Below are 22,209 nucleotides of genomic sequence, written 5' to 3' on the forward strand. Positions count from 1 at the left end.
TAATCACAGCATTCTTTTCTAAGTGCTCACAGAACAACTGTTGGTGGGTCATGTTCAAATATATAAAAGGATGTCATATAGAGGAGGGAGAAAGGTTGTTTTCTGCTGCTCCAGAGAAGCGGACAGGGAGCAATGGATTCAAACTACAAGAAAGAAGATTCCACCTACACATTAGGAAGAACTTCCTGATAGTAAGAGCTGTTCGGCAGTGGAATTTGCTACCAAGGAGCGTGGTGGAGTCTCCTTCTTTGGAGGTCTTTAAGCAGAGACTTGACAGCCATCTGTCAGGAATGCTTTGATGGTGTTTCCTGCTTGGCAGGGGGTTGGACTGGATGGCCCTTGTGGTCTCTTCCAACTCTATGATTCTATTATTCGATCTGTTCTAGGACCTTCCCTGGTATCGATGTCAAGTTCACTTGTTGCTAGTTACAACAACAAGCTGTTTCTAGCTTAGTATACTCAAGTGGAATTTCCCCGTTTCAGTGTCAATTAAATTATTATACTATACTTATACTTACACGCATTCCACTGTTGCACACGATGACCCAGAACACAACTCCTGTTGCCTGTACACACCCTTCTTAAATTTCAGCCAATCTGTAAGCTCCTTATGCAGCCAAACCAGTTTCTTTAGATGCTTCCCACTTTTCTTTCTTGCTTCCCACTTTTCTTTCTTGCTGGAATACCTTCATTGTCCCGATCCTCTGCACAACAGCTGATTTGTTGTAACATCCCTTCCATATCTTGCCTAAAGAGTATTTTAAAAACTTAGGTATAGCTACAAACCACACAATTAAAGTAGCACCTGAACAACCAAGGGAAAGCCACAGAATTCGAGAATTGCAGAGTTGAAAGGGATCTAGTCTAACTTCCTGTAATGCATGTTGAATGAAGAGAACAAGAACTATGTAGAAATTTACAGCAAGATATAGGACGCTGGAAGTATTTATTTTTTTAAAAAACTGTATATGCTTTACGATGAAATGCGGGGAACAGCACAGAGCTTATAAGGATGCGGATGCAATGTCAACGCTGTTATAGGTCCTTTGTTGAGTTTCTTCACTTCTGGTATGTAGAAACTGAATGCCCTCAGCAGGTTGGTGAAAAAGATGAAGAGCTCAATCCTCGCCATCTGCTCCCCAATACACGCACGGGCTCCTGAAGAGGAAATAAGGAGAAAGTGGGAAGTGTGCAAAACATTTCCCACCAAATCCAACTCTCAGCAACTAGTTTAAAATCTCAGTAAGGGATCTGGGTGGGCCCAGGTTTCCTACCTACCACCAAAAGTGGTCTCATGGAAAACCCCATTGCTATAAACCCAATTTCAGCAGCAACTCTAATTTTAACTGCCGTATGATTCAAGTGCCACCAATAACTTTCACCAAATGTAGACAGTTGCAAAAGTATAGCTATACACACGTTCTGCACCCTGAAAACAAATTCAGTAATACTATACATAATATTTTGGAAGAGCATAAGATTCCCCCCTCCTTGCTTCATGGCTTCTTGTCCCCATTTCTCATGAGGCTAATGGAACTTCAGGTATTCTTCCTTAGATTGCGGGAAACCCAGAAGTACCGGAATGGGTTACTTCTGGGTTTCGCCGCTCGCACATGAGCAGAAGCACCAAATTGCACCTGTGTGGATGCAGCACTTTAGCTTGTGAACCCTGCGGGTTGTGGAGGTGCCTCCGTCACGGATTACGTCCACAACCCAAGGTTCCACTGTAAAATCATAGAACCATCGAATTTTAGAGTTTGAAGGGACCCTGAGGATCATCTCGCCCACCCCCCTGTAATGCAGAAATATGCAGCTGTCCCATACAGGGACCAAACCTGCAAACTTGGTGTTATTAGTACCACACTCTAATCAACTGAGCTATAAGTTTTGGGGCAGAAGGATCCCCTAAACTGTGGATCATTGTAGTACGTTCTGCCTCATGGAGAGCCTGATCCTCCTCATAATTTCTAGGTTTAGTAAATGTTAGAACTTAATCAATACTTGGAGTGTTAAGAGAAGGTTCCAGATGCTGAATTTAGCAATGTCAAAAATACTGGCCAAACCAGTTTTTTTGTCCTAAGAGATCCCCTGGCAGAAGAGCCATCCTGTAGACCTTTGCATCGAGAAACACCTTTAAGACAAGACTTTTAAGCCGTGCACCAAGCATCTCTATTGAGCAGGCATAAGCTATAAATGGGGACTACTCTTTCGACTGTTTGCTTAAATTGAATAGGAAAGTGCTGACAGTCTCTTCAGAAACCTCCCATCTTCTACCAGAGCTGGAGCCTGAGGTCCTGTGACTATTCTCAGGCTTTGCTGGGAGACTGATGATGAAAGTCTGATAGCTCAGTGGGACACCCACCCATCAATTGACTTACTAACCAGGAAAAAGAAGAAGACGAAATCACCTGTCCCAGATATAGGCAGGGAGAAGAGGCAGACACCTGCTCATCTCTTTCCTGCTGCTGAAGAATAGCATAAACAGTCTTCTTGGATTACAGCAGGGGTCCCCAAACTTACCCGGCTTTGGGCCGGTGCCCGCAGTGCCGATTGTGCGGCGGGCCAGAGTGCGGGGGAGTGCACATGAGCGTGCGCCCATACACGTTCGCACATGCTATTTCTGGCGCACATCCGGGGTGGATGTGCACCGGAAATAGCTTGTGTGCATGCGCACGGGCCTCCCCCAACCTGGACGTGCGCCGGAAATGATGCTTGCGCATGCGTGCAAACTATTTCCGGCGCACATCTGACTCGGAAGTGGGCAGCTGCACCACGCCACACCATGCCATGCCACGCCACACTGTTAAGAGTGGGCGGCGGCTGCGGGGGGCACCAGGGGCCACATAAAAGAACCTCGCGGTCTGCATCTGGCCCATGGGCCTTAGTTGGGGGAAGCCTGGATTACAGCATAGATTCAGCAGCTAATTATTTGCATTCTCCCCAGAGTTTTGACAGCTGACAGTAATGCTTTAAAAGTGAAAACAATTCATTTGAAGCCATGTTCTATCACTTTTCTTTACATGGCTTGCCACCGTTCTCAAGTTTCAAGGTGGTCTTTGAGCATCTTACTGTTTTCAGTAGGTTTGACAACTCATGCTATCTAGAGTTACCCTTAATTTATAGATAGCCTGCCAGTTAACTGGCAACAGAGGTTGCTTAGAAGTATGTGACTCAACCCCTTCCCCCCATATTTTCCCTTGGGTTGAGAAGGCTACTGTGACCTGTTTCAGAGTCTCTACGTACTTGCAGGTAAAGGTAAAGGGACCCCTGACCATTAAGTCCAGTCGTGGATGACTCTGGGGTTGCAGTGCTCATCTCGCTTATCTGAGGGACAAGGGCGTACCCACCACGGGGCAAGTTAGGGCAGCTGCCCTACTCTAGAAGCAGGGCTGGTGGGCAGAGGCGGAGCACAGCCCGGCGGAGCGTGAGTTCGCCATTCCCGCCGCGCCGCGCCCTCCCTCCAGCTCCCTGTCGCGCCCTCTGGCAAGGCCAAGCGCGGCGGGGAACCAGAGAGCGCGGCGCGGCGGGCGGGAACGCCGAACTCGCGCTCCGCTGGGCTGGGCTCCGCCTCCGCCCACCAGCCCTGCTTCTAGGGAGGGGCACAGCCCGGCGGAGCGCGAGTTCGCCGTTCCCGCCCACTTTGTGGCCCCTCCCCTTCCGTGCCTTGGCCCCTCCCCTTGCCCCCCCTAGTTTTGATCCTGGGTACGCCCATGCTGAGGGAGCTGGCGTTTGTCCGCAGGCAGCTTCTGGGTCATGTGGCCAGCATGACTAAGCTGCTTCTGGCGAACCAGAGCAGCACACGGAAATGCCGTTTACCTTCCCACCAGAGCGGTACCTATTTATCTACTTGCACTTTGACGTGCTTTTGAACGGCTAGGTTGGCAGGAGCTGGGACCTAGTAATGGGAGCTCACCCCGTTGTGGGGATTTGAACCGCCGACCTTCTGATCGGCAAGCCCTTGGCTCAGTGGTTTAGACCACAGTGCCACCTGTGTCCCATGTACTTGCAGAAGAAGACACAAATTTGGATTAAATATATGCATACACTTTATTCCATATGAAAAGTTGCATTCTCTTCCACGGGTGGGGTGGACAGAGGACTCAGTAATAAGGAATGAGTCACACACATGTAATAAAAGACAAAATGTCAGCAGGTAAAGCTTTCTCTTATTTGTATATCTATACTAGAAAAAGATTAACCTATTGAATATCTGCCTGCCACATAGCAGTTATTTATTCTTTCTGCCTGCCCTGAGATCTCTGCTCTTTCCAATACCCAACCACATTCACTCACTGGCTTAAAACACTGCAATGTGGGAGCAGGATCGTATCTCACAGAGCAATTGTTTTAACTGTTGCTTGTAGTGTTTGCTTCATAGCATCCATTCTACAAAATGAAAGTTCATTTCTTTTGGCTGTGCGCCTGGTACTGCAATGCCAGCTATATTTTGTCCTCTATCACACCTTCCTTATAAAAGCTCAACCTCATTGAAGCAACCCGGTAAACATGGTTATGAATCACTTAATCATTTACCTGCTCCAAATGCCAGGAATTCTTCTCTAGCCACAAAATTTCCATCCTTGTCCAAAAAATGATTTGGATTGAACTCTCTAGGCATTTCCCATTGTTTTGGATCATAAAGAACAGAGCGCAGATCTGGAATAACAAAGGTTTCCTGCAAGGAGAAACAAATGACTCAACCTATATCCAGGCTAGGGCATTATCTTGCAAACGGGTTGTTGAGACCCTATTTTTCTGTGTACTCAGTTGGCATAGGCTCATTGCTATTCTGCTGCTTGCTGCCTACACCACTGGATGGAAGCTTGCATAAAATATACACGGTATGTATTTTTCTCCCTCCCTCCCTCCCAAGTAGCTTACAAGAGTATACCTCAGATTTCTTGTTCATTTTTCTTTTAAAAAAATATTTTTTGCACAATTCTGATTCAACAGAATTGCACCTGGAGGCGTGGCTGGATTATTGGTTTTTTTAAAAAAATGTTATGTATTTTTGTGTTTTTACACTGTAAACTGCTGTGATCCTTAGATGGAGGATGGTATATAAATTTAATAAATAAACAATACATCTCTTAATATAGAAATCAACTTCACCAGGCTCATGTTATCTTCAGCCCACATAATATACAGAGGTGGGATGTGGAGAGAATGTGCACAGTGGACCCAAATTGCTGTGAAACAGAGAAAGCAGAGTCTGTACCTTGGGAATGGGATAACCAAGTATGTTTACATCCTTCACAGTCTGCCTAGGTAGCCCAAAAAGCAATACATATTTAGCGCGCTGGATCTCGTGAATCACTGCATTGGTATAAGGTAGTTTCTTACGATCTTGATAAGACATTGAGTGAGATGAACCAAAAACATCTTCCATCTCCTTGTAGACTTTATCTGAGGGAAAAGAATATTTACCCACTTTTTCTTACATAACTCCATAAACTCCAAAGAGAACTTCATATAAAGCTTTCTAACCATCTTCATTCAGAGCTAAACAACAGACTATTAGAATGTGAGTAATATTTCTACATGTGCCTTGATTCTCTTCAATAAATCTATGTATGAGAGCTTTGTAGAGTTTTGTTGAATACTATCCAGATTGAGAGAGAAGTCTCAGGACAGAATAGTAAGAACAGGTGAGTTCACCTTTCTTTCTAGGCTTGAAGAATTAGACTGAAACTAGATTGCAAAGGAGGAAGGGAGGTTTCTTCCTGCTCTGGGCAGAGCCAATAGAAGTGTGTGTGTGTGGGGGGGGGTATTTTCCAAATTGAGAGAGAAATCTCAGGACGGAATACAGACCATTTCATTCCTGGATCACGATGGGCTGTTGTTGTCACTGAACAGGTCTCTCTTACCATGCTCAGACTTTGGTAACATGACCCCCTAAACAAGGACAAATTCCGGTGCCCTCTTTCTGTTCTGTGCATGTTGTCAAGTGCTCTGTGTCGTAGTTTCTCCACCCTTGACTTGGCACCCTGTGCGGGGAACTTCCCCCACTGCCCTAAATCTGGCACTGCTCTTACCTTGGACTTCTGGATGAATTGCAATAAGGAACAATGCCCATTGCAGAGTAGAAGCAGTTGTCTCTGTCCCTGCACCAAAAAAATCCAGAATACACTCAGCCAGATTGCCTTCATCATATGTAGTATAAGGATCATTCTGGTCCTGTTAAGGATAATAGTAAACATTAAATTTAATTTACAACAGATTTAAAGCATTTCACTTTTGGGTGTATTTTTGTGCAATTTTCAGTATTTTTGTGCAATTTTCTCTTAATGTACACATTTTTGTATTCAGTTTTGCCTAACCCAGTATACACAGCTTGGCAAAGCAATTTCTTCTAATATAAAGCAATTTTGTGTGTTGTTTTGACTATGATTTGCATATATATGCCTACTTTATCCAAGGGTATGCATTTTTGTGATGAGCAGAATTCACATACAATGAGGATATTGTACCTACTTTCTCAAGCTGGAGTAGATAGAAATCAATGTAGTCTTGTGGCTCAGTCAGGGAATGTTGCTCCCTATGTTTCTCTATCTCCTTCTGTACAATGGAAATTGCCTCATCATAGGCAGCAAATACCTTTTTATGAGTTCCTGGGAGATATTGCATGAGCCATGGGAACATTTCATAAAGCTAAAGGGAAGCAAAATCCAAATGTTTATTTATAACTTGAAAAGAATGCTGCTAAATATCAGAGGTACTATCTGTCCATGCAAAAAGAACAACTTATGCAAAACACTGGGGAAGAGAAATGCCACCAAAAATCTGAGGACCTTGCAAAACTGAAGAATATTCCCACCCATTCCCCATCTTTAACCCTCACAACAACCCTGTGAGGAAGGTTAGGCTGAGAAAGAGGAACTGGTCTTTGCAGCCAGACCTCCTCCATCTATGCCCAACACTCTATCCATGGCCACAACGGTTTTCTGAGTGCTACTGAGCATGGGTTAGGCCTCAATAAGGAAGGGGGTGGGGAGAACTCACAGCATGGAAAAAGCTGCCTCCAAATTGTAAGCTCATTTCAAGAATTTCTAGCAGTCTCTTGAAGTTTTCGTCATCTGTAGATAACTGGTTTCCAAATGTCAAAGCACATATTACACTGGAGATTGACTTAGTGACTGGTACCGACGGATCAAATGGCTGTCCTGCAAAAGAAGTTATTTACTGTCATATTACTGTCAAGCTGATAACTTTCACATTAGGGTTGGAGGGATACTGGAATCTCTAGCAGTAATTTGTTCCAGAAGAAAACAAGCAAAATGCATGACATCCCACCCCAACATAGATAGATCAAATAAAGGTTTCGGTAGACTGGAATGTGCCAGCATTATCACCCTTGTATCACATACCCTTTGACTTTGCAAAGACCTCCACAAGACGGCGGGCTGCCTCTTCTATTTGGTGCTCCATGCCTTTCTTCCCCAGCCCCAGTTTCCGCATGGTAACTATTCCAAACCGTCTCTGTTGCCTCCAGGTGTGACCATTTGAAAATAAAATTCCTGAAGCCACCAAGAAACAAAAAATTATTGGTCACAAATACTCATGCACCAAAGATTGTTGGGTCGGTTGCCAGCTTTAAGGTAAAGTTAAAGGGACCCCTGACCATTAGGTCCAGTCGTGACCGACTCTGGGGTTGCGGCCCTCATCTCACATTATTGGCCGAGGGAGCCGGCATACAGCTTCCAGGTCATGTGGCCAGCATGACAAAGCCGCTTCTGGCAAACCAGAGCAGCGCACGGAAACGCCGTTTACCTTCCCGCTGTAGCGGTACCAATTTATCTACTTGCACTTTGAAGTGCTTTCAAACTGCTAGGTTGGCAGGAGTTGGGACCGAGCAACGGGAGCTCACCCTGTCGCGGGGATGCGGGTGGCGCTGTGGGTTAAACCACGAGTCTAGGGCTTGCCGGTCAGAAGGTTGCCAGCTTAGAAGAGGCAAAATTAAGTGCTTATGCATGCATTCAAGAGCAGCACTTTATTTCAGAACGTAAGAAATGCAAGGCTGGTGCAGAACCACAGCAAAACTGGACAAGGTGCCTTATAATTACCTCCTTGTCCTTATGTCTAGTAAAACTAGGAACTATTATAGCAGAGGTCAGCAAACTTTTTTAGCAGGGGGCAGGTCCACTGTCCCTCAGACCTTGCTGACCCCTATGAGTTCCCTGGGGGGAAGACAAGTAAAACATTTTATTATCCACAACTTACCCCTTCCTTTTAATGTCGTTCTAAGGAAAGGGGTCACCGGTCGGTCAACAAAATCTTCCCCATGGTTGATCAGGGCTTCTTTCACAGCCTGGAAGCCAGACAGTACTACGACAGGTAGAAGTCCTATCCGTATAGTGTAAACGTTTCCATATTGCTTTGCTATCTGCCATTGGGATCAAAGTGGAGGCAAGAAGCAATCATATGGAGGAAGTGATTCCAAGTTCATATGTGACCTACACCCTTCTTCAGCTCCTGGCAGGGTGGAGCTCTCCACTCCCTTTTAAATATAAGCTGCTATTTTAAAGTAACCACTTACGTTTCTGCATTTAATAATGGAGGGGATGGCATACCTCATGGATCAGGACAGGGTGGGGACAACCACAGAGATGAGCCGGGGGTGGGAGGAGGAGGGGATGGGATAGCTCATGGGTTGGGACAGGGTGGGGGGAGTCACAGGGATGAGCCTGTGTAAACAGAACACACGTAAAACATTTCGACAAAATTAAGGGGGACTCTGAAGGTGAGGGGAGTCTGAAGGGGGACTCTGAGGGTCCATTTAACAGACTGAGCCACAGCAACGCATGGCCGGGCCAGCTAGTCATGTACTAATAAATAAGCATACACAACTTTGTGCAGCAGCATTGAAAGCATATTACAAGATAAGAGAGATACCGTATATATGGAAAGAAGGTTACAGCTCTTAACTCCCCAGTTTCGGAGGGCTATTAAACACCCATTTCTTTTATCTGGCCTTCCCTTGACTAGTTTGTGTCATGTTTGCTGGATTGGAGCTGGGGTAGAATATATTATTTTGGATTTTTAAAAATATTTACTTCGTATCATTGTAGCCTTTTTTCATGTGTGCTGCTGTGGATGGGCTTTGCCCCCCAAAGCAACATAGAACTGTTTTGCTTTTTTAAGGTTTTTTAATTGGTTTTCAAATTACTTTAGAACCACAAAGACAGATGATCAGTAACAAACAAATAATAATAATAATCATACTGCATCCAACTAAATGCAGGGCATACAAAACCTAAACATATTAAATGATACCACCCAATCTAAGATCAAAACATCCATATTTCTTTAGACAGGGGATAGATCCCTGTAAATCTGAAACTATAATACATGAAATAAAATCCCACCATACTGAGTAGAAATGACCAGAATCTTCCTGTCCCTTAGAGACCCCTAATGTATGGAAGAGGAAGAATGACCTCTGGGAGGAATGCAGAGAGAAGAAACGCCATGGTGTATCTGCAGCAGCACAACCGGATGCCTTCATCTGCCCCAGCTGCAACAAAACATGTCTCTCCCATATCGGCCTCTACATCCACAGCAGGTGTTGCAACCTTTCAACAGTTTAACTTTACCCCAAAAGGTGTGGTGCCTTTAGAGAGGTGTGAGATGCATGTATTTGATAAAAAGCTGTGACTTGTAGAGTCTATACACCTTCTGATTCACTGCTTGTTGTGCTCCTTGATGACTGCTTTGGAAATGCTGATTCAGAGGCATATTGTTCATTGACTGGGGATTTTAGGTCAACTTGCTGGAGATTTATAGAGTGACAGTTGCGATTCAGTGAGAACTTTTGCTTTTCATCACCACCCTTTGTAGTTGAAGCAGTTTCAGTATTAGAGACTGATAAACTGATATGGATTGGTGCCTTATTGGCACTTGCTATCCAACTATCCCAGCTGAGCTTGGAGAGCCACAGTTTTCAGACCTTTGTCATACAGAAAACCCCGTCTTCCAATATAAGGATGTGAAAGAAGTAGCTATATGTTTTTGTACTTTTTGGCATACATGCCTCTGGTAGCTGAAGCATCTGGAGATGTAAAACCACAGGCAGCCCCAAGATGTTTTAGCACCTGAGACAAAATGCCCCTGTGATGTTTGTGTATGTGTTGTTGTTGTTGTTGTTGTTGTTGTTGTTGTTGGGCTCTGCAAGGCGTTTTCCTCAAGAAAAAGCCCTAGCAAAGCCAGTCCCTGCCAGGTAGGGAGCCAAACGCTGCCAAGGGCTTACAGAATGCCTCCCTCTCACCAAAACCTGTTCCAGAGAGCTTCTGCCACTGCAAATGGGCTAACATAGCTCCCCTTCTGGCAATTGTTGCATTACATTCTTACTTACAAAATAAAAACATTCTTTCCAGTAGCACCTTAGAGACCAACTAAGTTTGACAGGAGTGCCTGGCGTGCTATGGTCCATGGGGTCACGAAGAGTCGGACACGACTAAACAACAACAACAAGTTTGTCATTGGTACGAGCTTTCGTGTGCATGCACACTACTTCAGAACACACTTCAGAAGAAGTGTGCATGCACACGAAAGCTCATACCAATAACAAACTTAGTTGTATTGCTCATACCAATAACAAACTACAAGAAAGAAGATTCCACCTAAACATTAGGAAGAACTTCCTGACAGTAAGAGCTGTTCGGCAATGGAATTTGCTGCCAAGGAGTGTGGTGGAGTCTCCTTCATTGGAGGTCTTTAAGCAGAGGCTTGACAGGCATATATCAAGAATGCTTTGATTGTGTTTCCTGCTCGGCAGGGGGTTGGACTGGATGGCCCTTGTGGTCTCTTCCAACTCTATGATTCTATGGTCTCTATGGTGCTACTGGAAGGATTTTTTTAAAAAAAATTGTTTCGACTACGGCAGACCAACAAGGCTACCTACCTGTAACTAATTCTTACTTACTTCAGATTTCACACCTTGAAATGATTTATAATTGGATAATTTCTTCCAGTTACCAGTGGAAGAAAACAATTCACAATTCTTATTGCGGGTTTTATTAATTAATTAAGCAGATCAATTAATTAGAAAGATGTACCTCAATTAAAGCTTCTGGAGAAAGTCTGATCCCAAACCGCCACAGGCTTCCAATGAGAGGAAGTGGAAGAGGCCCGGGAGGGTAGCGTCTAAGTGACCAGAGCTGTCCCAGAAAGCTCAGAACTGGGCATGGAATCTTCTTAATCCAATTTATCATTGTTTTCAACATCCTCCGGCCTTTTCTTTCCGTATCTTTGTATCTGTCCAGCACACCTGTGCGAAGTGGCTTTTTGGCTCTCTCTGAGATGTTGAATTCTGTCTTTGCTTTTCTTCTCACTGCCTTTTAAATACTCTAATTAACTTATTAGTAAGCAGCAAGGCCTCTTGCACATGTAATAAGTTTCAGAATGGGGTCAGATAGGCATTAGTTCAGCACGTGGTGTTATTTCTAGACCTATTTATTAATTAGTCACCATGATTTGTTTGTACAAAGTTCGTGGGGAGGTTATGATATAACATAGGGAAGAACTGGTCTCCCACTCTTTTTAGTACCTTTTCCTGTCACTGTTTTTACTGCAAAAAAAAGTGAAAAAGAAAGAAAAAATGAAGCGAATAACTCTCACAAATAAGCAACAATCTGGAAATGTTCTTAGTTGCTTCTGATGGAAATAGATTTCCATATCAAAGTCTAATATAGGTAATCCAAGCCAACACAGGTCCCAGGTGATATAAATAATGGTGGTGACCACATTAATTCTGAATACAAACTCAACAACTCTTCATTAAAGCCCTAAACGGCCTCGGTCCGGTATACCTGAAGGAGCGTCTCCACCCCCATCGTTCTGCCCGGACACTGAGGTCCAGCTCCGAGGGCCTTCTGGCGGTTCCCTCACTACGAGAAGCCAAGTTACAGGGAACCAGGCAGAGGGCCTTCTCGGTAGTGGCACCCACCCTGTGGAATGCCCTCCCACTAGAGGTCAAAGAGAACAACAATTACCAGACCTTTAGAAGGCATCTCAAGGCAGCCCTGTTTAGGGAAGCTTTTAATGTGTGATGGATTTCTGTATTTTAATGTTTGATGGATTTCTGTATTTTAGAATTTCTGTTTTGTTGGAAGCCGCCCAGAGTGGCTGGGGAAACCCGGCCAGATGGGCGGGGTATAAATAATAAATTATTATTATTATTATTATTATTATTATTATTATTATTATTATTAAATATATGTACCCAAAGCTGTCCCTTTATTTTCACACACACAATCTTTGGCTTTGCCTCCCCACAGCCTCTGCGATGATCATAGCTGCCAAGTTTTCCCTTTTCTCGCGAGGAAGCCTATTCAGCATAATGGAAAATCCCTTTTAAAAAGGGATAACTTGGCAGCTATGGCGATGATGAAAATTCCACAAAGTACCTTGGATATTCTGGCTTTCCCAACTAACTTCTATGAATGGGTACTTGGTTTCCTCACAAAAAAACTCCACAAAAACTGGTGTGTATTTTTGCAGTGGGCCATGGCATCCATATTGAAACCTACAGTTTGCAAATGTATGTACAACACTGCTTGTTGTTTCATAGTGTAGATTCCATTTTTATGCCCTGCTTGGTGAATGGGTCAATTTACTTCCTGTCTATATCTCTTCTTTTCATATGTGCTCAGGATAAGTCTTCTGTCCCACTGAAGGTAAAGGTAAAGGGACCACTGACCATTAGGTCCAGTCGTGACCGACTCTGGGGTTGCATGCTCATCTCGTGTTATTGGCTGAGGGAGCCGGTGTACAGCTTCCAGGTCATGTGGCCAGCATGACTAAGCCACTTCTGGCGAACCAGAGCAGCACACGGAAACGCTGTTTACCTTCCCGCCGGAGTGGTACCTATTTATCTACTTGCACTTTGACATGCTTTCAAACTGCTAGGTTGGCAGGAGCTGGGACTGGACAACGGGAGCTCACCCCGTCACGGGATTCAACCCGCCAACCTTCTGATCAGCAAGCCCTAGGCTCTGTGGCACTGTCCCACTACATTTAAAAAAGAAAGAAAGTCTGAGCAGAAATTCATATTGTTTACAGTAAATGCATGTATTTGAACATATTTTCCTCTCAATGTTCACATTTCTAAAGTTACTTTATTCTTAAATACATTTCAGAATACTTATATCAGTTTATTTTTGAGCTGGAAATGATATTGCAAAGTTAAAGAAGTATGAAAGTTAAAGAAGTATGAAATCAGAAGGATACTTGTCTTATGATTCACACATTAGTCCAGGAGGATTATCCTGAGCTTTTGTTTGTTCTTCTCACCGGTATTTAGTTGGGCGAGAAACAAAAGATTACCTGTCACTCAAGAAATCCAGGTTATCCCTAAATCAGCCTTTCTCAACCTTGGGTCCCAAGATGCTGTTGGACTACAACTCCCATCATCCCTGACCACAGGTTCTGCTGGCTGGGGATGACTGGAATTGTAGTCCAACATTTGGGGACCAAAGGTTGAAAAAGGCTGCCCTCCTCTACCACATAGGAGCCACTCCTAGGGACTAAGGCTCTGCCACCACCGCTGCCGCCACCCCCAATAAAATATTTGAGGAGGAGACAGGAAATAGCCAGAACATCTGCAGTCTGCTTTGGGGCTGGTTCATGGATGTGAGGAGTCAGATAGCATTCCTGGTCTTCTGAATAACATAGGGCTGCCATACTTCCAGATTTTCCCGGATATTACTGGGATTTTGAAGGCGGAATTGATGTCTTAGGGGTGATCTGGTTTTTACTTTTTGAAAAATGGCAACCCTAGAATAACATGAACCTTCACACCCACAAATTCAGGCTGTCTCTGTAGTGAGAGGCCAGGAAAATTGCACTTTGGCATTATGTATCCACCTGTGCTGTGGCAAAGGAATAAGTCTGCCCAAAAGTCCTTGGTCTCCAGCCAGGAGAATGAGAGGTCAAACTTTCATTTTGAATTGAGTCCAAAAGAAGACATGACGCCAGAGCAGTTAGCAAAATGCCTGGGTAATAGTGTTAGCATAAATCCTCTGCATGGCACAGATGCTGCATGTGGATGAATGTTTACTTTATATGATTGCTGTAACTTTCCCACACAGGAGCTCAAGCTGTAACCTGATCTCCTGTCATGTGATGTTCTTTGTTCTTTTTCTACTTTCACTTTCTTCTGAACTGGAGAGTGATGGCTGAACACACACTCTCTGAATAAACGTAGATTAGCACCTACGATTGTTTGCTGTCTTCTTTACCGAAGCCAGTGGCAGTAGTAAGAATATTGGTGATTTACACCCCAATATTCCAACAGTGGTAGCAGAGGATGGTTTCGATCCATCGACCTCTGAAAAGCGTGAAAACAGGCACGTAAACAGGCCTCAATCTGCAGCAGCTGATCCTGAGGAATTTCGCCTGCTTGGGAGTCACCGGTTCCTGCGTTCCAGGGGAGGAAAAGCACGGATAGTCTGCGTTCCTTATCACCGGAGCAGTGAGTAACCGGGACTGATTTATAGCGGCAATAAAACCTCTAAAGTAGCAGCTTAATTGCAGATGCCTGCCGAAAGCCTAATTTGCAGCTTCTTTGTACTTTGAAGTCAGAAGCTAGCAGCACGCTTACAGAAGCAAAATGGCTAAAGCCGGGGATTCAGATCAAACACCCAAGAGTTTGTGTCCTTTGTTAAATGACTCAAATTACGCAACGTGGAGTGTTAAAATGGAATGTGTTCTTATCCGGCAAGGACTTATTGAGTTGATTCAGAACGCACCGCCCGTTTTGCCAGGCCAAAGGTGGTTGAATCGCAACGCACAGGCAAGGGCAACAATAGTTCTGCATTTGGACCCATCACAGCTGGTTCATATTCGGAACTTAGACCATGCTTATGATGTTTGGACTCATCTTCGGGACGAGCACCTGAGGTTGCGCGCCGGATCAACAACATTATTCTTTCAGAGATTAATTAATTTGCGTCTGAAGGAGGGAGGAGACTTGAGAGCCCATTTGCATCAGATGCGTCAACTACGCCAGGAGCTAGCTGACAGAAACGTCAATTTGGATGACGACATTTATTGCTTTACAGTGCTAAATAGCCTTCCCAAGTCCTATAATGCTATTGCAGCCCAGCTGGGGGCTCAAGACCCTCAGCAAATGACTGCAGCAGGAATTTATGCTTCATTGCTTAATGAGGAGGACAGGACCCGCGCACAGGCGGAGGCCAACGGGGAGCGCTACTCACCCTCACCTGGGGTACCTGCAGAGACTGCACAAGCCCTTAAAACTGTGGTCAGATGCCAGTTATGCAATATTCCTGGACACACAGCCAAGACATGCAGACGACTCCAGAAGGACTCAGAAAGCCAACAGCAGGCTTCTGGGCCTAAGGGGAAAGGCAAAAGCAGCAGCGGCAGCAGCAGCGGCGGCAGCAGCAAGGGCCCTACAGCACGCAAAATGCTTGTAATGCTCACTCAGCTTGATGACCAAGACGACGACGGGTCTTATCTGATCATAGATTCGGGATCTTCGCACCATCTGGTGAACGACAAGAGACTGTTCCAGACTTTCGAGAAGCTGGACTCCATCGTGTCACAGGCAGATGGCAATTCCTTGAAATCCATTGGAAAGGGAACTATTTTTCTGAAATCTCTAAATTTGAGTATCAGTAATGTGTATCTTGTTCCAGAGCTGAAGCAAAACCTTTTCAGTGTTTCTCAAATTGATGAGAAGGGGTTTGAGCTGTGTTTTCACAGGGGCACCTGTGTGATTTCTAAAGATGGAGAAGTTCTTTTGACGGGACACAGAGACAAAGATAACCTTTTCAGATTATCTTATGATAAAAGTGATGCATGTTTTACTGTTGTTGATGATTGTTTGACAGGTCCAGAGGAGCCTAAGCAGACAAAGAAGCAACCAAGCAAGGAAGGTCAATACAGAGTTATGTTGTCTTCTTCCAATGCGGTGATTCTTACTCAAGAGGTAGAACACACTCCTACGCCACAAGAAACATATGTTCTTGATGAATTTCCCATAGGTGCCAATGATTTTGATGCTTCCTACACTGACACAAGTGGTAGTGATAATGATTCCTTTGCTGAAGGCTCTACCCCGAGTAGCTCTGACACAGGGGAGACAGTCATACACAAAGGAACTCATGCTGTTTTTAACAGACCATCATCGGATGATGAAAAAGTGCTTGAAGCACTAGATCCACTGTTTTCCATTGGTAAGAGTTCTCCCAAAAGTCCTGAGGGGGAGAATCTCAGTAAACAGGATTTGCACCTCTCACGCAGGTCTGAGAGGATTAGAAGAGGACCCAAGAGGTATTCTCAGGAGTTTGCCAACACAGCAATTGCAAATTTAGCTGTGCTTAGAACTCCAAAACAGGCAGCAGTCACACAGGCTAAGCCACAACAACAGGTTGTCAAACGCAACACTGTTTCTGTCAACAGAGCAACTGCTCTGGTCCCCTGGAAGCCAAAGCTGGTCAATCCAGTCTCAGAGAGTTTCACAGCAGGAAAGTCTTATTTTGTTTATGACAACTGTTTGTTTACTTCTCTTAATGATGCTCTCACATTTGCATCTTTTTCCATTTCAGGATTCAGGGGAGATGTTAGCATAAATCCTCTGCATGGCACAGATGCTGCATGTGGATGAATGTTTACTTTATATGATTGCTGTAACTTTCCCACACAGGAGCTCAAGCTGTAACCTGATCTCCTGTCATGTGATGTTCTTTGTTCTTTTTCTACTTTCACTTTCTTCTGAACTGGAGAGTGATGGCTGAACACACACTCTCTGAATAAACGTAGATTAGCACCTACGATTGTTTGCTGTCTTCTTTACCGAAGCCAGTGGCAGTAGTAAGAATATTGGTGATTTACACCCCAATATTCCAACAAATAGGGCACCAGTGTCAAGTCCTGGTTAACAACCTTACAGCTGTCTTTTGGACTAATTGCTGTTTCCAAACCATCTTATTATTTTTTATTATTCTATTACTGTACCACATTTATGGTTTCCTGTGTGGCTTACGAAACAAGTAAAATGCAATATTAAAATAACAGAGAGCATCTGAGGCTGTTCAGAAGAAACTAGGTAACCAGGTAAGAAAATCATTGTTACAGGTTTTGGGTGCCAGAGTTTGTGGGTACAAGGTACTCCCTAGATTTAGGAAATGTTAGAATTTAATCAATACTTAAGAGTATTAAGAAAAGGAGCCAGTCATTTAATGTGGCAGTGTAAAAATACAGGTGAAACTTGTTTTCCTGGCCAGGGAATTGCCTGGAGACAGTCATGACCCATTAAGATTGGCCATCAGTGAAGCTAAGGCTGTGTCAGCCACAAATGGAAGATAGCCAGTAAGACAAAAGATTATTGTTTAGGATTGCAGTTTGCCTGATGTAAGCAAACAGGGGGGAAGTGTCAGTTTTGAAAGCTTGGAATAAACAGTAAATTGCAAGAACTCAGGCCAGGAGGAAGATGAATTTCAAGTAAGTCTTCAAAAGGTTTTATTTATGTAATGATATGATGAATTCAAATAGGAATCAATTCCAGTATGATAGTGAGGCAAATGAAAATAAAAAATTCCAGTGAAAAAAATCCCAGGACAAGGCCCTGTTTCGCCAATTCTTCATCAGCAATGTTTTAATGGTCAGGGTGTACCAAGTATGTTTGCCTTTGGCCACTATAATCTATGGCGTTCTATCTTTGCGTTCTATCCGGTAACACTTTTATAGTTTAAATTGGGCCCGGAAAACTACTGAGAGCCAGTATCAAATCTTCAAAGGAAGCACTATGAATTGCACTCACCTGACTATTTCCCAGGCATGAATCACTGTGGCCAAACTAGGATTGCAACTGGTGCACCAGTATAAAATTGTTAAAGGCACAGCAGGTCAGGAAGGCATCCTGGAATAAACAAGGTGAATGTTGCTAACCCAGGCAAATGAGCCATAAACCAAAGGGTGTTCCATACTGATCTGGATTTAACTTCAGCTGCCTTGCATTCGGCTTCTAAAACCACTCCTCTTACTGCAAAGTTCATTACTATCCTTGAATACCCTTAACTGATGTGACACATTGTCAACAATCCGTTGCTGAGGAGGGTGTCCATTGTCCCTGTTACTTTTTATTTTGGTCTTAGAAGGTTTGCTTAGAGACATTAGGCAAGATGAAATAATTCTGGGGTTAAAGCTTAAAAAAAAAAACTTACAATTTACGTCTCTTTGCTGATGATTTGATGATAGTTTTGGAAAATCCACTACAGAGAGCAAACACTCGTATGAATAAATTAAATTATTTTTGTACATGAGCCAGTTTTAAGATTAATCACCAGAAAATGATAATGATAAAGAATATGACAATAGAAGATCAAAAGCTTTTGAAGGGGAAGATAGGGTTTCAATCTGAGAAAAAAAAGTAACACATTTGGGTATTATCAGGACAAATGTAAATTGTATGTTGTGTTGTAAACACAATCTGCCCCTTTTGCCTTATGTGGTACACAAAAGCCCTTATAGAGTCCTTTGTAGGTTCTCCATTGGTAGGAGAAAATAACAGAGACCAACAAGAGAATATTGAGAAGCAAAGCAGCTAGTAAGCCTGATCTTTATTGAACTGTTGCAACAGGGTGCTCCCCTCACATGCAGGAGGGAGGAGGAGGACCCAGAACAAAGGTTTGCCCGCCCTTATATAGACTTTTTAAATTGCCTACCCTCAAACTCCAGACCACCCCCAGAAACATACATACATCACAGAAGGCGTGTAGCCCAGGACCACCCCCCCAACACATCATACATACATCACAGGGGGCAGTCTAAAACAGAATCCTGAGTGTGTTGTTTATCTCCTATCTGGCAAGTTACCTGATTGCATTATCTGGGTTTGGGCTACTCTTTTATTGTTGTTTAGTCGTTTAGTTGTGTCCTACTCTTCGTGACCCCATGGACCATAGCACGCTAGGCACTCCTGTCTTCCACTGCCTCCCACAGCTTGGTCAAACTCATGTTTCCAGCTTCGAGAACACTGTCCTCCCATCTCGTCCATCTTGTTTTGTTATTATAACTACTTAATTCCTGAATCCAGGTCACAGGCCCACCCTATTCTCACCTTAAATGTGCCCTTAAGGCAGGATTTGTGAGCACAGAGACAATGGGGAGGTTTTTTTCATTTCCCCTCTCCTTGCAGAGAAACATTTGGTCAGTTTTGGAGAGTCAAAATGGTTTCAGGACTGTCTTCCTGTACTGTTTCAGACATGTGGTTTATGTATTTATGTACGTGTTTGCCTTGTACATTTAATTTATATATTTGAGACCTTAAATTCTTATAACAGTTGTTTCAAAATATTTGTGTTAAGGCATGTCTCATTGATTTCAATGTAATTTAAGCACAACTAACTTTCTCTGGATTTAGGGCCCTTAATTGTTTACAATGTTTATACTTCCAGGATGTAAGAGTACAAATATATTGCCACAATAAATGCTGAGCCTTATAATTACTATCATTTAATTTGTTCTAACAGTTAACCTATTTTTTTTTAATAATTGCTTTGATTATTATTATGGTTGTATAACTTTTGGCTCAGTTGGAGGTGAAGATTAAAGGATGGGAGATGGCCTGCTCTTGATGGGGATACATCCCCCTGAAGGAGCGAGTTCACAGCTTGGGGGTAATTCTGGATCCATTGCTGTTGCTTAAGGATCAGGTGGCTTCGGTGCCGCAGAGGGCCTTCCACCAGCTTTGGCTGGTGGCCCACCTGCACACCTACAGTATCAAGACAAGGATAGCCTAACTTCCGTCATCTATGCTTTGGTAACCTGTAGGTTAGATTGTTGCAATGTGTTATTGTTATGTACTAAGCTTGGATCCTAGAACAATAGGCAAGTAGGATCCTGGAAATCAACAACTGTTTGGCTTGCAGGAGAAGAGCAATTAGGCTCCAGGAGAAGTTAATTAGCCTATTAGGCTGGTAGGATGGTACCGTAGAATGCAACAACTGATTGCATTTCAAAATGACCTTAATACAGGCATTCCCAAACTTCGGCCCTCCAGATGTTTTGGACTACAATTCCCATCTTCCCTGACCACTGGTCCTGTTAGCTAGGGATCATGGGAGTTGTAGGCCAAAACCTCTGGAGGGCCACAGTTTGGGGATGCCTGCCTTAACAGATTAGACAACTGGGCCAAAGCAAACAAGATGAATTTTAACAAGGAGAAATGTAAAGTACTACACTTGGGCAAAAAAATAATACCGTAATAATGAAAGGCACAAATACAGGATGGGAGACACCTGGCTTGAGAGCAGTACATGTGAAAAGGATCTTGGTAGACAACAAACTTGACATGACTCAACAGTGTGATGCAGCAGCTTAAAAAGCCAATGCAATTCTGGGCTGCATCAATAGGAGTATAGCATCTAGATCAAGGGAAGTAATAGTACCACTGTATTCTGCTCTGGTCAGACCTCACCTGGAGTACTGTGTCCAGTTCTGGGCACCACAGTTCAAGAAGGATACTGACAAGCTGGAACGTGTCCAGAAGAGGGCAACCAAAATGGTCAAAGGCCTGGAAATGATGCCTTATGAGGAACGGCTTAGGGAGTTGGGTATGTTTAGCCTGGAGAAGAGAAGGTTAAGGGGTGATATGTTCAAATATATAAAAGGATGTCATATAGAGGAGGGAGAAAGGTTGTTTCCTGCTGCTCCAGAGAAGCGGACACGGAGCAATGGATTCAAACTACAAGAAAGAAGATTCCACCTAAACATTAGGAAGAACTTCCTGACAGTAAGAGCTGTTCGGCAGTGGAATTTGCTACTAAGGAGTGTGGTGGAGTCTCCTTCTTTGGAGGTCTTTAAGCAGAGGCTTGACAGGCATATGTCAAGAATGCTTTGATGGTGTTTCCTGCTTGGCAGGGGGTTGGACTGGATGGCCCTTGTGGTCTCTTCCAACTCTATGATTGGCCTCCAGGAAAAGACCAATCAGGCTCCAGGAGGGAAGCAGAATCAGCCAATCAGACAGGACTCATTGTGTAAATCCTATATAATAAAGTCCAAGTGTCTCTGCGTCCAGTCCCTGTGTCCCTGAGTTTGCGCTACTGCGCATGTGCCCCACGGACAGTCGTTGGGACTTGGAACGCAGAGCCCCGTCCCCACGCACTCCCCGTACCTGCGCACTCACTCGCGCCCTCGAGCCGCGGGGCGGGATGCGGTTCTCTCTCCCTCAACGGCTTCTCCTCCAAACCGCCATTCCGCGCCTCGCCTCCCGACTAACAGCGCAAGGGGAAGAGGGAAAGGGACTGTGACGCGAGCGCGCGATGGAGCACATGCTTTTGCATCCCCGCCGCCACCGTTCCCCACGCCCACCCCATCGCCGCATCCCAACCCTTCCCCCCACCCGGCGTGAGGTAAATCCTGGGCCTTTCTCAAGAGTCACGCGAAGCACGGCGATTCAAATAGCTGTAAAAAGAACGAGGCAAGGCGGGCTCGGCTCTGGGTAGGTTGGGAAAGGCGGGAGGGAGGGCGTGCGTGCGTGCACACGGCGGGAGACGCGACGACGTCGGGGGAAGCACACAACGGACTCAGCCTAGAGCGTCGTGGGAGGGGCCTGGTTGTCACGTGGGAGAGGGTGAAACGCGGCCGCAGAGAGTCACATGGGACTTGCATGCATGCGCGACCCCGTCTCAAAGGTTGCCGGTAGCCTGGAAGTACAATTTGTCCTGGGCGCGTGTGCGCAGTAGGCACTCAAGCCGCCCCGTGCTGAGCGCCGAGTGGGAGATGGTGTTCACTGTTCTAGCACCCGTTAATTTAACGGGCTTCATGATACTAGTAATGTATATAAAAGCCTGAGGTTTGGGGGGCATTTCATTCACTGTTTTACAAGCTGCAATGAAGAGCATGAAGTCACTACAGTATATTTCAGTTATAAGTGGAGCTGCCTCTGAAGACTGATCAGAAACTCCAGCTGGTGCAGAATTCAGCAGCCAGGTTGCACGGGCAAGACGGTTCAAGCATATAATGCCAATCCTGGCCCAACTGTACTGACTGCTGATTAGTTTCTGGGCCCAATTAAAAATGCTGGCTATACCTATAATTGGTTCAGGACCGCAATAGCTGAAGGACTGTCTCTCTCCATATGAACTGACCCAGACCCTGAGATAATTGTTAAATAACTTTTTATTTATTTTCAATTTCAAATATGCCATATTATATCCCGGGGCGTCTTAGCCATAGAGGCTA

The 22,209-nt window shown here is 44.4% G+C and overlaps 1 protein-coding gene across 1 annotated transcript; it reads right to left on the minus strand.

Annotated features, from left to right (window-relative positions):
* Nucleotides 1–929: 929 nt before the first annotated feature.
* Nucleotides 930–12,185, minus strand: LOC148685778 (cytochrome P450 2J2-like). Its single transcript, XM_088669254.1, has 9 exons — nucleotides 11,055–12,185; nucleotides 8,221–8,383; nucleotides 7,368–7,517; nucleotides 7,003–7,163; nucleotides 6,475–6,651; nucleotides 6,036–6,177; nucleotides 5,219–5,406; nucleotides 4,534–4,675; nucleotides 930–1,158 (listed from the first exon to the last, which is right to left on the minus strand). The coding sequence occupies exons 1-9, from the start codon at nucleotides 11,220–11,222 to the stop codon at nucleotides 974–976; spliced, it is 1,476 nt and encodes a 491-aa protein (XP_088525380.1). The 5' UTR covers nucleotides 11,223–12,185; the 3' UTR covers nucleotides 930–973.
* Between the last annotated feature and the right edge of the window lie 10,024 nt (nucleotides 12,186–22,209).

Source organism: Zootoca vivipara, chromosome 5 (assembly GCF_965207765.1).
Source record: "Zootoca vivipara chromosome 5, rZooViv2.hap1.1, whole genome shotgun sequence".
In the NCBI taxonomy this organism is placed as follows: Eukaryota; Metazoa; Chordata; class Lepidosauria; order Squamata; family Lacertidae; genus Zootoca; species Zootoca vivipara.

Coding starts and splice junctions, on each gene's coding strand:
- LOC148685778 (XM_088669254.1), bottom strand. CDS start 11,222: ATGTTGAAAACAATGATAAATTGGATTAAGAAGATTCCATGCCCAGTT. Junction 7,518..8,220: donor AACGACATTAAAAGGAAGGG/GTAAGTTGTGGA, acceptor TGGTGGCTTCAG/GAATTTTATTTTCAAATGGT. Junction 7,164..7,367: donor GGTCTTTGCAAAGTCAAAGG/GTATGTGATACA, acceptor CTTCTTTTGCAG/GACAGCCATTTGATCCGTCG.